This window comes from Morchella importuna, assembly GCF_003444635.1.
Source record: "Morchella importuna strain M04M26 chromosome Unknown Morimp01GS045, whole genome shotgun sequence".
Taxonomy (NCBI): Eukaryota; Fungi; Ascomycota; class Pezizomycetes; order Pezizales; family Morchellaceae; genus Morchella; species Morchella importuna.
The window spans coordinates 239,204-251,669 of NW_025763442.1; the positions used below are offsets into that span (position 1 = coordinate 239,204).

At 44.3% G+C, this 12,466-nt stretch overlaps 1 protein-coding gene across 1 annotated transcript; it reads right to left on the bottom strand.

The window, feature by feature from the left end:
- Positions 1 to 523: 523 nt before the first annotated feature.
- LAJ45_10411 (uncharacterized protein) lies at positions 524 to 2,024 on the bottom strand (the record flags this gene model as incomplete). The annotated part of the gene is made up of 5 exons (XM_046119936.1): positions 524 to 528; positions 870 to 954; positions 1,044 to 1,343; positions 1,487 to 1,580; positions 1,990 to 2,024. The coding sequence occupies 5 exons, from the start codon at positions 2,022 to 2,024 to the stop codon at positions 524 to 526; spliced, it is 519 nt and encodes a 172-aa protein (XP_045966914.1).
- Between the last annotated feature and the right edge of the window lie 10,442 nt (positions 2,025 to 12,466).

Here is a 12,466-nt window from a genome sequence, read left to right on the forward strand (position 1 = left end):
TATCTCTGTCTCTCTTCTTTACCTCCGAGACAATCGTGGTGGCTTCTTTTCAGGCGGGATTGCCTCAAACGTGGTGAACTGACGGGTCGGAATAGAGGGCAGAGAGAGTCAGAAACAGTGGATTATGTCTCAACCACTGAGTGTCAACATAATAACAAAACAACTGTCTTATGTTTTTTCAGGGGGGTGTGGTTGAAATGGCGGGAATTGGATGCGAGTAGAGCAGTAGCACTGAATAAATTGACTCGCCAATCCCCTTTCTTTCTTCCTTTCAAAAGTTCGAGAAGAGAGGAGAATGGGAGGGTGATGGGGGCAGATGATTGATTGATCTTCAAGGATGGGCAAGTCGAGGGGGGCAGTTCTACAGAGATGTGGAAATAAGATATTAGGGGAAGAGGGGTGGGGGAGATTTACCGGCGATCCACTGGTAGCGGGAGTAGAAAGGTTTCTTTTCCTTCGGGTGTCTAGGATCGATGTATTGTTCCGTATTCTTCACTTCAAACTATCGAAACGGAGCCCCTCTCTACACTGAGATGTCACAGGGCGAAACGGGTTAGACAAGTGGTGAATGGCAATTCAAGGGTGGCGAATCTAATCTCCGACTGAACCCCAAGTAAAATGTGTAGATGTGAATGTGGGATGTGGGATGTAGGATTGAATGGTTGGGAAGAATTGGTCCCGGGTATTCTCAGAACGGGCTCCCTCTATCGGAATTTTACAAGTAGACAGTCAGGATTGAAGGAGAAACTAAAAAAAAGATTGTGCTATGGGGAATAGAGCTGCTATGCGTGTGCGGAGCAGGGAGTGATTGTGCACAGTGGGTAAGTAAGAAAGTACGTAAGGTGAAGCCACAGGAACAGGAGCAGTACAGCAAGCCAGGGACAGATGTGCAAATGCAGAAGAAGAAAATGAATCAATGGAAGAAGAAGCTCGAGGATGTCGAGTTTCCCGTGGCTGAGACTGATTAGTTAGTTGATTGATTGATTGCGATTCTGCTCTATGCTAGTAGGGTATTCTAGCTAGTACTTCATGTGGGAACCCACCTGAGTGATGAGCGAGGTAAAGAGATTTAGTTTTTTCTGGACCCAGAAATTGATATTATTTCGATTTTTAACAGAAGAGAGATGCACCTGTACAGAACTGAGCCCAATAGTCGCACGGACTTTCTGCGAACAAGGACGACGTGCAGGAGGCAGGTAGGAGGGGGAAGTAATTCTGTATGTAATGTAGGTGCGTGTGAATGTGAGTGAGAACGTGAATGAGTGAATGATGAGTGCGTGAGTGCAAGTGCGTGAGTATGAGTGTGAGTGTGAGTGTGAGTGTGAGTGTGAGTGTGAGCGTATCTGTATATGGTATATGAATCAGTATCTTATGGTGACAGCTTGACAAAACCCCGTTGCACCAGTTCCGGGATTCTTCAACTCAAAGAGAGAAGGGGAGTCCCGAATATAAAATTGTGGCGAGTGTGCACAACACTAAAACATACCTCGATATAGCGTAAGAGCGTCAACGGGCAGAATAAAGTGGCATGGAGGGATCGATGGATGTGGATGGTGGAGGGAGCGGTTTGTAGCACCCCTCTGTCGGTTTTTGATTAGTGTCCTAGAATCTATTGACCGCGCTGCCTACTACATGTACTAATGCTACACGTCTGTATTGGTCTACACGCTTACCAGCCTAAGAACCAGAAAATGCAGTTGCTCAGGGCAAGGATAATTTGTATGGAGTGGCGTCGTTCTCTCATACAAAGAATCCCTGTTTCCGTTACTTGCATTTTCTGGTTCTTTTGAGGGTAAGCTGTAAACTTTTCACACTTCTAATGAGAACTCTGGGATTATGAACAAAAGATAAACTACATGTGGTGTATAACTCGAATGAATTCGTATTTTGCCTAAAAAGGAAGCCATTCCCCTTCTATTAGAAACCATACATAGCTCATGACTGATTCCCTGGTTACAACTGAGTGCCTGTTCCTGAGGCTGGCTGAACTGTAGTTTGTGGTGGCGTTCCGCAGGTGTTGCCATTGCCAGGTTAGGGCTAAGGCTACTTTTCGTGCCGCTGGCCAACCCTTGAGTCTAAGCTTCGCTAGCTCCGGGGGATTGAGATACACGAGAAATCCTTAAAAAGTAGTAGAGAAAGGGCCGATCCGATTCCCAGAGCTCAGGCTTCTTTAGTCTACCTGTGGGCAAGTTTGTATCGGGTCATTATCTAGGCACCCTACCCCCCCCCCCCCCCCCAGCTCTAGTACCTACTGTAAATATTTCAGTCCCGTGGCTACCAGTACTCTACGTCTCCAGAGCAAAGACTTCTCACTCGTAGATTCATGACGTTTCCGAGCGCGGCTGCTATTGCATACCATACAAAAAAGCGCCAAATCCACCTTTTTGTATGTCATGCAATATTTGTCGTGTTCGCTATGAAGCTACGAGTATATTATTGCATATACTCTATCCTCAGCTGCAGAGAGTAAAAAAAAAAAAAAAAAAAAAAAAAAAAATTAGACGAGTGAAGGTTCAAGGTACCGAGTTCAAAAAGGAAAATACAGGCACCCTTCTTCTCATACCCTTCATTTTGACGAGGTAAAAGAAAACCAGAGGCGAAATCAAACATCAGATCAGATGGACAAAGCCGAAAATGAAAAGAAGAAGGCTAGCCGAGAATGGCCGGAGATGTTTGCCGTTCATTGGGACGGAGCTAAAACCGAAATATGTCAATAAACAAATAGAAACGATTGACATCGAAGATCCGGCATATGTACCGTTCGCACCTACCAACCCGAAATTAGAAGAATTTGTTTCGAAACATCGAAGCTCGTGATTTACAATTTTCGGAGCCAGGAAAAACAAACGAGTCACTCAACCGTAGAAATTTTTCCGCGGTATCCTTTTCACAGCAAGTTCTTGTCCCTTATGAATGGATATCGGAACAATGATTTAGTGAGGTTGAGCGGCCAGTGTCGGGCATCGAGCGACAGGGCCCTAGAGTACTCTGCCCTATCCGCACGAGAGGTTCACTCTGATTCGCCATGCATTGAACCTACATGTACCTACAGGAGGGCTAAAAAAGTCTGATACGATGCATTTGTAATCAAAACCTTCTGTGAAAAGTGGCTCGAAAAGAAGAAGCTACTTGCTTCGTAAGGCACTTTAGCATAAATTTAAGTACTGAAATGATTTCTCCTCACATTTTGCACACATCGCGTCAGTGGCGCTCTCAAGGCACGTTATGGGTGTCACACCGCCTAGATGACAGATGTGGCACACTCCCGCTGGATCTCAAGGGAATCAAAACCGTGTTGCAAGATCTAGGGAAAGTTCCGCTGCGAGAGAAGTAGCCTAGTCGGGGTGAATTCTCCATGGTTATTCAACTCGGTGAAACTGTTCAACCGTCCAATCATGAGATTCGAACGCTGATATAAATTTCACTTGTCGTGCGGTAAATAACTTTATGAATCGGCTGTCTGCAGGCTTGACGTCGGGATTCGCCCGGTTCAAAGATCCGTGTGGGGCATTCAACCTTGCTTCCGAAGCGTTGCATTTGCGCTACGCTCCATGTAGCATGTCAACAAGGATAACCTCCTGGAACATGGTCACTGGTCAAGAGATGGTAAACACCACTTCTATGAGCCATGGCAATCTTGGAGAATTCCCATGCGAGGAGCTTGATGGGATTCCAAGGCGTATTCCAAATAGGGCATTCTTGTTCCTTTACAAGTGACCGTGACTCCTCTGGAAACTGAGGCCATCTTTATAATCAAGTAGAATGCCTTGCCCCGTTGATACACATGTTTTTCAGACTCAATAGAGCAGGCATGAACTCTAGTGTAGTCACAACATGTGTGTATGATCCTGAACGTTTCCGAGGAGGAGCTGTCATGATGTGACGAAGAATTTGGGTTGCAGGATAGACATGGATCTAGATATATCAAGCTCTAAAACACCAAAACAGTAATTAGAGGAGCTTTGAAATAGTTACCTAAATCCAATTAGTAATGAATGGTTCCCACAACCACAAGACAAGAGTGGAGATTTTCGACAAAAGCAAAGCAATCTCCCAATTGCAAGTGCCCAGGAACGAATGTGCAAGAGAACCGCGTCTGGCGTTTCAGTGGCACTGTGTAACTCACACTGTCGATTGCCCTTTACCTTATCAATGAAAGTAGCCCAAACGCGAAGCACGTTCCGGATTGGCACTACCTCATAATCCGTTTGATCGGATCGATTTGTGGTTTATTGACCGAAATACCGGTAGTTCCATGATAAACCCGGTTTCTTGACGAGTTCCGACGGAGGCTCTGCTTACTGCGGGGTTCAGCGAGTACCGAAGATGGTAAAGCGATGCCGTTATTGACAATCTTGCACCGCCTTGCCCTACAAAGATCAACCGGGATGTCCCGCGGCTGAGCCACCACATCTGATGATGGCGAGATGCAGCTAATAGATGCAAGTTAGGTTTGAAAGCAGGAACATGAAAACCTTGAAAGATATGCCCTTTGCACCCACTAGAACCAACGCCACTTGTAATCGGTTTGAGTGGATGAAAGCTGACATTGAGACAGCTACCGAGCGAATGATTCTCTGAAGTCTTTGTGGAGGAGATGATCACATAAATAACGGACGCGGCGTTGACTTCCGTAGAAGGCCTCTCACATGGCCCTCTTGGCATGAAGGATGACACCGTGTTCGTGACATCAATTGGCGCTTGTACTTTCTGGAAAATTAAGTAGTCCGGAAAGCCCTCACTAACCCTCCTAATGATGTGAGTGAGTTGATATGAGTATTGTTCTCTAAGGCTCCCTTTTTCTTGGAGGTGTGATTTCCTGGGTGTACCTTGATTTCGGCAGGTACATGTTCAAGATTCATGGGTGTTACGGGGAATACTCGGAGCCGAGACATGGGACCACTGAGCCGTGGCTTGCTAGGCGCATGTGTCGCTACGAATGATCGCCGGCACCCATCCCAAAGTAATATTGACTATTCTTATTCCAAGTTTTTGTTTTTCTGACAACTCCATGGCATTTGGCATTTCAAAATAACCTACTTATCGTAGATCTTCGCTGCAGTCAGAGATATCTTAAATGCGAGAACAGGGAATGGGATCTACAGGTATCCCTTCGTCTGGCAAAAAATGCTGACCCCCCCAAAAAAAGCAAACTTTTGTGTGGCTTTACTAACAGATCCTGTTGTCTCTCTTATCAAATAATAGATCTCCCATACAAATTTAATTCCTCTATTATAGGGGGGTCAGCATTGCCAGACTAAGGGATACATATTCTTTTCTCAGAATGCCTGGAGTTACTAGTAAATGAAAACGACCGAGTAGAGTCTCGGAACGACAACCCGCTCGATCACCGTTATAGAGTAAAAGCAAATTCCACTTCAAAAAGGAAACATGGAGATCAAACTAAATGACAGCCCCATACACGCACTTCATCACGAAGATCTACAGTGTATTGACTGGCAAATATGTACGTACAACATCTAATTTCTATTGTTAGCGCTATGGAAAGCAAAAATTTGCCCCTATTATCGATGGCGAACTCTTTCGAAGCTGTGCGTGGTATACTCTCAACTCCGCCTGGCCGGATATATGCTCCTTTGGGGGTTTTCAACAACTTTGGGGGGTGCTCTGGTAGATGAACGTTGAACTAAACTCCCACATAAAGCATATTGCACAGCCACAGTACTGGCTCGGTAATGCGCTGTTACTGAGGCGAATAATAACCTTATCTTCATCTTGATCTGTAAAGCTCTTGCCTTACCCACGTAGGCATGTAAATGTACGTAGAGTACATGTACCTACATACTCTATAGTAAAATTGTTTATTTTTATTTTTATTTACCTCAAACATGTCTCATCGCTCAGATCTTGATGCCACCGCGTAGCAAGGTAAATACATGTAGTAGTACGCAGAATTAAAGCTTTCTAGACCACACAGGTGTGTAGGGTTTATATAAAGACATGTGTGTATGTGCGTGTAGGTGTGTGTGGGCGTAAGTGAGAGTGTAGAATTGTTCGTCCATCTGCCCATCCTAAGTGTTGCCTGCACAGTAGTCGTCGTCAGCAACGACGCCCAAGGTCGATATGCGAGATGCATTTTCTGTGGATCTTAGCAGACGGTGGCAAAATTAAGTGCTCATCAAAAACTAGGTATTATAATCCGTCCGTCTAAGTAACTACATGTATGGGTCAAGATGTAGGAAAACTTTCTTTGCGTGGATGATAGTCGGCGTCGTTGTTGTTGTTGATGTGGTTGTTGCTCTTTTCCGATTGAAGTTTGACACAGCCATCTGATCTCCTATTGGTGTACCTGAAGGCTTAAGATGGCAACGCGTCCACCATGCCGGCCACCTCCTGCGATGTATGTATGAAAGTAGGTACACAACAACAACGACCGCGGATGAATCCGTGAAGATACCTAATCATACGATAATTTATTCTTCTATGTACCTACATTGTCTAGGTGTGCTGCACCGTAAGTGGGCCCACAAGTCTGCCCCAGGGTCATCGGATCAAAAGCAATTGTGTGAGATACGCATCCATCATCCCCAGAGCCACCCCGATGATAACCTCGTTTTTCGGACCCTCCGTTCCGTTGGCTAGGAGTCGATCGGTTCGGAACTTCTCTAACCAATATGTGCGCCACCGCTCTCACCAGGATGGTTCAGAAACGACATATTCTTACGGAACACTACTCGGAAACCTTTCCCAGCTGAAGTCGACGCATAGGCATTCTCGAAGAGATTTTTTCCCTTTCTTTTGGATAGGCGAGTGCGTGTTTGAGATAGATGTGTTTGGTAGCCATTAAATAAAGATGGATCTAAGTGCGTAAACTGCCAAAGAACTGCCTACATACATGTACATGTATTTATGTATTGAATGTGGCTAAGTTACAAGTACGTGCGACATTAACCCAACTTGACCAGATATTTGGGATTTCCAGCAAACCCCAGTTAAATCATTTGAGTGATCGATGTTCCACGTTCCTTTCCCGAGCACAGACCACCTTGGTTTAAGCGGGGAAGTTCAACAAGTATATGTATGAATTACGGCGTAAAGGTACACAACACTCCTCAACTATTCAGAAGAATGGAAAAGGGGGGGGGGGGGGGGGGGGGACAACTCTCGGTGAAGAAGGGATCCTCACCTTCGTAAACCTTTGCGGCTCAATGGTATTACTGATCATTCAATGATGGCTATCTCCTGTCTTTGTGGCAACTGGTATCGATATCACTCTCCTTCAAGTTCTTTTTTCTAGACCGGATGAAACTGAAGAACTGACAATCAAGTTCGTTAGCCTTATCAATCTACGAGGACCTAATCTGAATGACATCAACGTAGTTGACGTTTCGGGAATTCGACCAAAGATAATCGGAGGAAAGTAATGCCATTATAGACCTACATTAAATTTATCAATATCCTTTCACCTCATCGACATCGAATTGATCCCCTGCACTGTTTCACTAGTTGGCGTTGACAAAAATAGTGATATTCGCCTCTGAAGATCAAACATTTGATCACTAGGTTTTACGGGAAAACGTATCCCGGGACTAGTTGTCCTAGAACTACCTTTGATCACAGTAACTAGAATTGGAGTTATCCCCTAGATTCATGACCGAGTCTTGAGGATATACCAATTCTGCAAAAGGGAAAGAGGGCTAATCAAAGTTTCATAGGAGACCAATGCTCGTGATCGGCATTCCTTTTCTTTCAACAAAGTCGGGAAAAACAAGGGTGTGCTCGGAAAACCATGGCAGTTCAAAATACCTGGTCCTTCAATACCCTTTTAGAGTCATCAATCTGATAGAATGAAATTAGCTACATGTCACATTTAGCTATTACGGTAACTTACCCTTATAGTAACACAGATTCCTTCACTTAGTGACCTTTCACATACACGTCTAACTATGGACCAGGTCTTCAAGTCAAATATTCACCCTGAAAATACACTGTCTGTGTCATGGAATACACCGCACCACCTCGTAACTGCCCCATCAATCCATGGGCACAATACTATCCTTGAATATCCTGTCATGACCTCTCCATTGTCACACGATGACAATGATTTTTTTTCCGTCTAGCAAACATCTTTGAGGCCACTCGCCCTGCTAACACGTATCCTGCACGGCCGGTCATGCGGACACCCTGTCAAATATCCCTCACAAAGGCCTCCAGACATTGACAAGGGTTGGTCGAAGTTGTCGATCACCCTGGTTCCATTGATTGTGAACGATCCCTCGATTTTTTATTCTCTCAGCCCTCGCTTGTGCGAGCGAGTCCTTGCTGAAAGGAATAGCACGGTGCCACAAGCAAGTCACAATGCCGCCTTGCCTGCCGACCCGTCACAGAATCACACAGAATCACACAGAATCACACGGAATCATACGGAATCACACGGAATCACACCTCTTTTAGCACTGAGATACCGCTATGGTACAACTTGGAAGCAGGAGCAAAGAGCTAATGCACCCTAACAACTCTAGCTGTCCTTTGACTCAGTTTGAAATGGTTCTGGTCCTATCCGTCCCGACATCCTCTTGACAGGAAGGAGTACACCGTCAAAAATCGGCCTAGATTTCCAGTTTATAAACTGGCCGCTGCAACTGACCACTGGGCCAAGGCAGGGGCCCCGTGTTTGAATTTGCGATTTTGTACACTTACACGCGGTGAGAAAAGAAGGTAGGCAGGCGGTCTGATTCAACACTCCGCCACGGGTATTTCCTGCTCGGGGAATCATTAAAGGTATGTGCTTGGTATGTGCTTACTCCACAGAAAAGCTTGATAGGCGCGATGCAATTGCAAACTTCAGACATGCATGGAGCAATTGAGAAGAGAGAATAGCTTAATTGCCTTTTTAACCCACAGGTTGCGATCCATGTTCCTTTTTCCTTCAACAATTACATGATCGAGATGCATAAAAGGTGATATTATCTGCAGGAGTTAGTACCCCACTCTCCTAAATGAGAAACCCATTTCTAGTACATGCACTGCTTCATGTAATTTCTTGGACAGGATAAAAGTTGATGGCTTATTATTAGTCGCAAGAATGCCATCCGGCCTTTAATTCTTGGATTTCTGACACGCCTTATGTTGTTTTCCGCGCGAATACCTCTCGCACTAGACTACCTGATTTCTAGTAAAATCGAATCGGTCGATTCAATGCCTCTTTCTAATATAGCCAAGCTTTAAGGTAGTTAGAAAGTATTGATTTTTCTGATAGAAGTTGCGCAATACAGTCCCCGGTATCATGCCGGCTCTTGTCACCCGGGCACTTGAGAAAAGAAATATCCGCCGTCTTTAAAGGCAGATAGTCGGTCGTTCACTAGATCTATGCAGGAATAATCAATTGTGTAACTAATCAAGGCCTAGATATCGGCCGGCACAACGAAAGGGGGAACTGTATATTTAAGCCCCCGTATAGAGTTAAACTCCACATTTGACGATACATGTATCTAACTTTATTTCTTTTTTCTACAATGAAGATGATTCGGACTTTTAGATGTTAGCTTTTTGTAGCTATAGCTTGATTGTAGTACTCTGTGGTCAATTAAAGAGCATCACTTGCTCGGAATATCTATGCATTTAACCCTGGAGAGAATCCTCAGATATAACATCAGTAATCCACATGTACATGTAGATATTCACATGTGTGGCGTATAGCTGTAAACGATAAACATCCTGGGGTTGGTTGCTCTTATTAGCGTGTAACTTCTTTCATAAAATGCGGGTATGTACTAGAGGCTACCTAGGTAATAAGTACCGGGCAACGCAAGTTTGAGACTGGACTTTTGTTGGAGGTTATCGTCAAGCACACATATCGATTGGCGAGAAGAAGACCTGCATTTCCCGGTACTCATAGCTTGTTATATAGCCTAGTCTGAGCATGCTGGTACCACGGTAATATATGGTTGGTTCAACTTAAGTTCCTTAATGATAACTGCAATTAATTGGCTCGTGGAACAATGTTCGCGTGCCATGGTCAATATTTGAGGGACCTATTGTGTGATCTTGGATCAATACGTGTAAGTATAAGACTGCAATTGTGGCAAATGAGTCCGGCGGTTTGACTTAGAAAATCGCATGTGGCGGCAACATTAGCCAGTCGAATACATTGCGGCTCACACCCTACGCACTATTTCAAACAGGGGAGACACGCCGGGGTATCAATACTGACTAGGATATCTTGCTTCTCTTAGCGTTGAAGGACCACAATTGCAATCCCGTGCAATATTTACTTTTTTAAGGGCTCATGATCGATACATGTACCTTGTTGGCATAGCAGTACCAAGCACATTTACACAGAGGTATTTAACTCGCTGGATTCAAAGAAACAAATATAAGCTGCCGGGATAGTACTGCAGGGCTCGCATTCAAATTATGATAGCTATCTAGTATCCCAGGCTCCTAAACCTTATAATTAGCAAAGACCGATGTCGACACAGAAGACTATTTTGTGTGTATCGGAACAGGCCCTAAAATCTATTCGCTTAGAATTTTTTCCTCCAAAGACCCATGTTGTAAATGGCGCGGTTAAATTTGGAGAAGTCAAGTGGGTTGATTGTAATTCTACATGATGTTACCAGGATAGTCTAGTCGAGCGCTCCGCTAGGCATGAGTGAAACTGAAAAACATACTGATTTTACCCGAATAGCATGAAAAAGTATAATAAGGCACGGTAATATTGACGATGAAATATTTTGAATATGGGTCTATATACAACATCACCAAGATCGAAATTTCTCAGACGATTCTTTGGAGCTATCTCCTTCGTACCACACTTAATATGGTGTAATATGATACCCGAGTGATTTAGCATGATTCAGCTACCCGACCAGCTTAGTATTGTTCCGTGAATCGCGATTAATTATAAGGTTGAGCTCGAATGAATGACAGAGTTTCAGGCTTTACCATGGGCCCACGTACGCAGCAGTACGGGCTAGTGTGACGAATATGGAGGGCGCGTCACGTCACGGAAGGACACATGTTGGTCAAGTAAATTAGACTGTCATGTCCTGATGTGTGGGTCGACTATACTTTACATGTTCATCGCGTCGCCCTCTCATCTCGAGATCTCTTGATTGATATACAGCTTGCAGTAAGATTATTGTAGAAATATGGGAGGAGTCCTATTAGCTTGCCCAGCCAGAGAAACCCTGTTTTTAGACCCCTGTTTCTACAATAATTCTACCTCTCGCTGTATGCTGCATGGTCCTGTCCTGATTTGGCCTTCTTTTTCGCCCATTGTAACAGCCGACGATCTAAAGCACAATCTAACATGCACCTATTATGCTTAGTATCGACCCCGCGCTATGCTTAATGAATACACTCTGGGTGAGAACCGACATAAAAATATGATGGACACCACATGGAAGTACGTACCGGTGGTAACTGAAACCAGGTGGTGATACAGCTCATGCAAGGCTTCGGGAGAATTGATCATGGTTTACTGATACGAAAAGAAATAATAAGTCCAGATTCGATGCAGACATTAATTACATAAGGTTTAAAACTATATCGCCTGCTTAAAATACATAAGAAGGTCCATCGTCCGCCAAGCATGACCTGCGACTCGGGTTGTTCATCCTTTGGCCTCTTTTATCGACCGCATACAATTTATGACCCCCCGATCTAGGACCATACGCCAACGAATTCCCAATCGTCTTCTGGCTATACAGAGAATAATCATTTTCATTTCCAATTCCAAGTCCTTGTTGGTCTAGAATATCGATCTTTATCCACAAGAATTACTATCATTGGTGTCTCACATATCGGGGATCCGGAAGAATATACGCGGCACATCTCTCGTCGGCCGTTATGCATGATGTGCATATTAGTACTTCACCGCCCGGTATTCAAACCCGCTCAACTTATCTCCCGACACAAGCTTCAAGAATATTGTCAAGATAAAGTTTTGAGTTGGGTTGGTCAGGGTCAGTAAATGTCATCTGATAACCAACGCACACGGATGATGCATCGGGTTGGCCATGATCTTAGGAAAGCCAAAGTCAACCACGCAAACCACATCTCGACGTTCATCTCTCATTTTATAATGCTTACCGATGCCTGAACTAGTGCCAGCTCGATAAGCGTTTTTCTTCAAAGATCAAAACAGTGTTGGAAATCAGACTGTTTCATGGTTAATCACTCGGATGCCTATGATATGGTTCTCGAATTCGAGACACGTTTTAAACTCTTTCCCTTATCGACATCATACAATTGAACGTTATTGAATTCTTTACCTCCTAAACACCTGGTATCAACCGATCATATCAGAGTCTGCCGCGGTGGGATATATATATATCGGTGGAAGCCTACTTTCAAACCCCAACATCCTGGATCCTGCAATTTTCTAGGAATTTCTCAATTGGGTAGTACTCCTAGAATCTCCCGTGTCAATATAGCAGTGACAATCAAGTGTTCGCCACGTATGTGGGAAACATGACGGATTGGTTCTTTTTTTGGGACT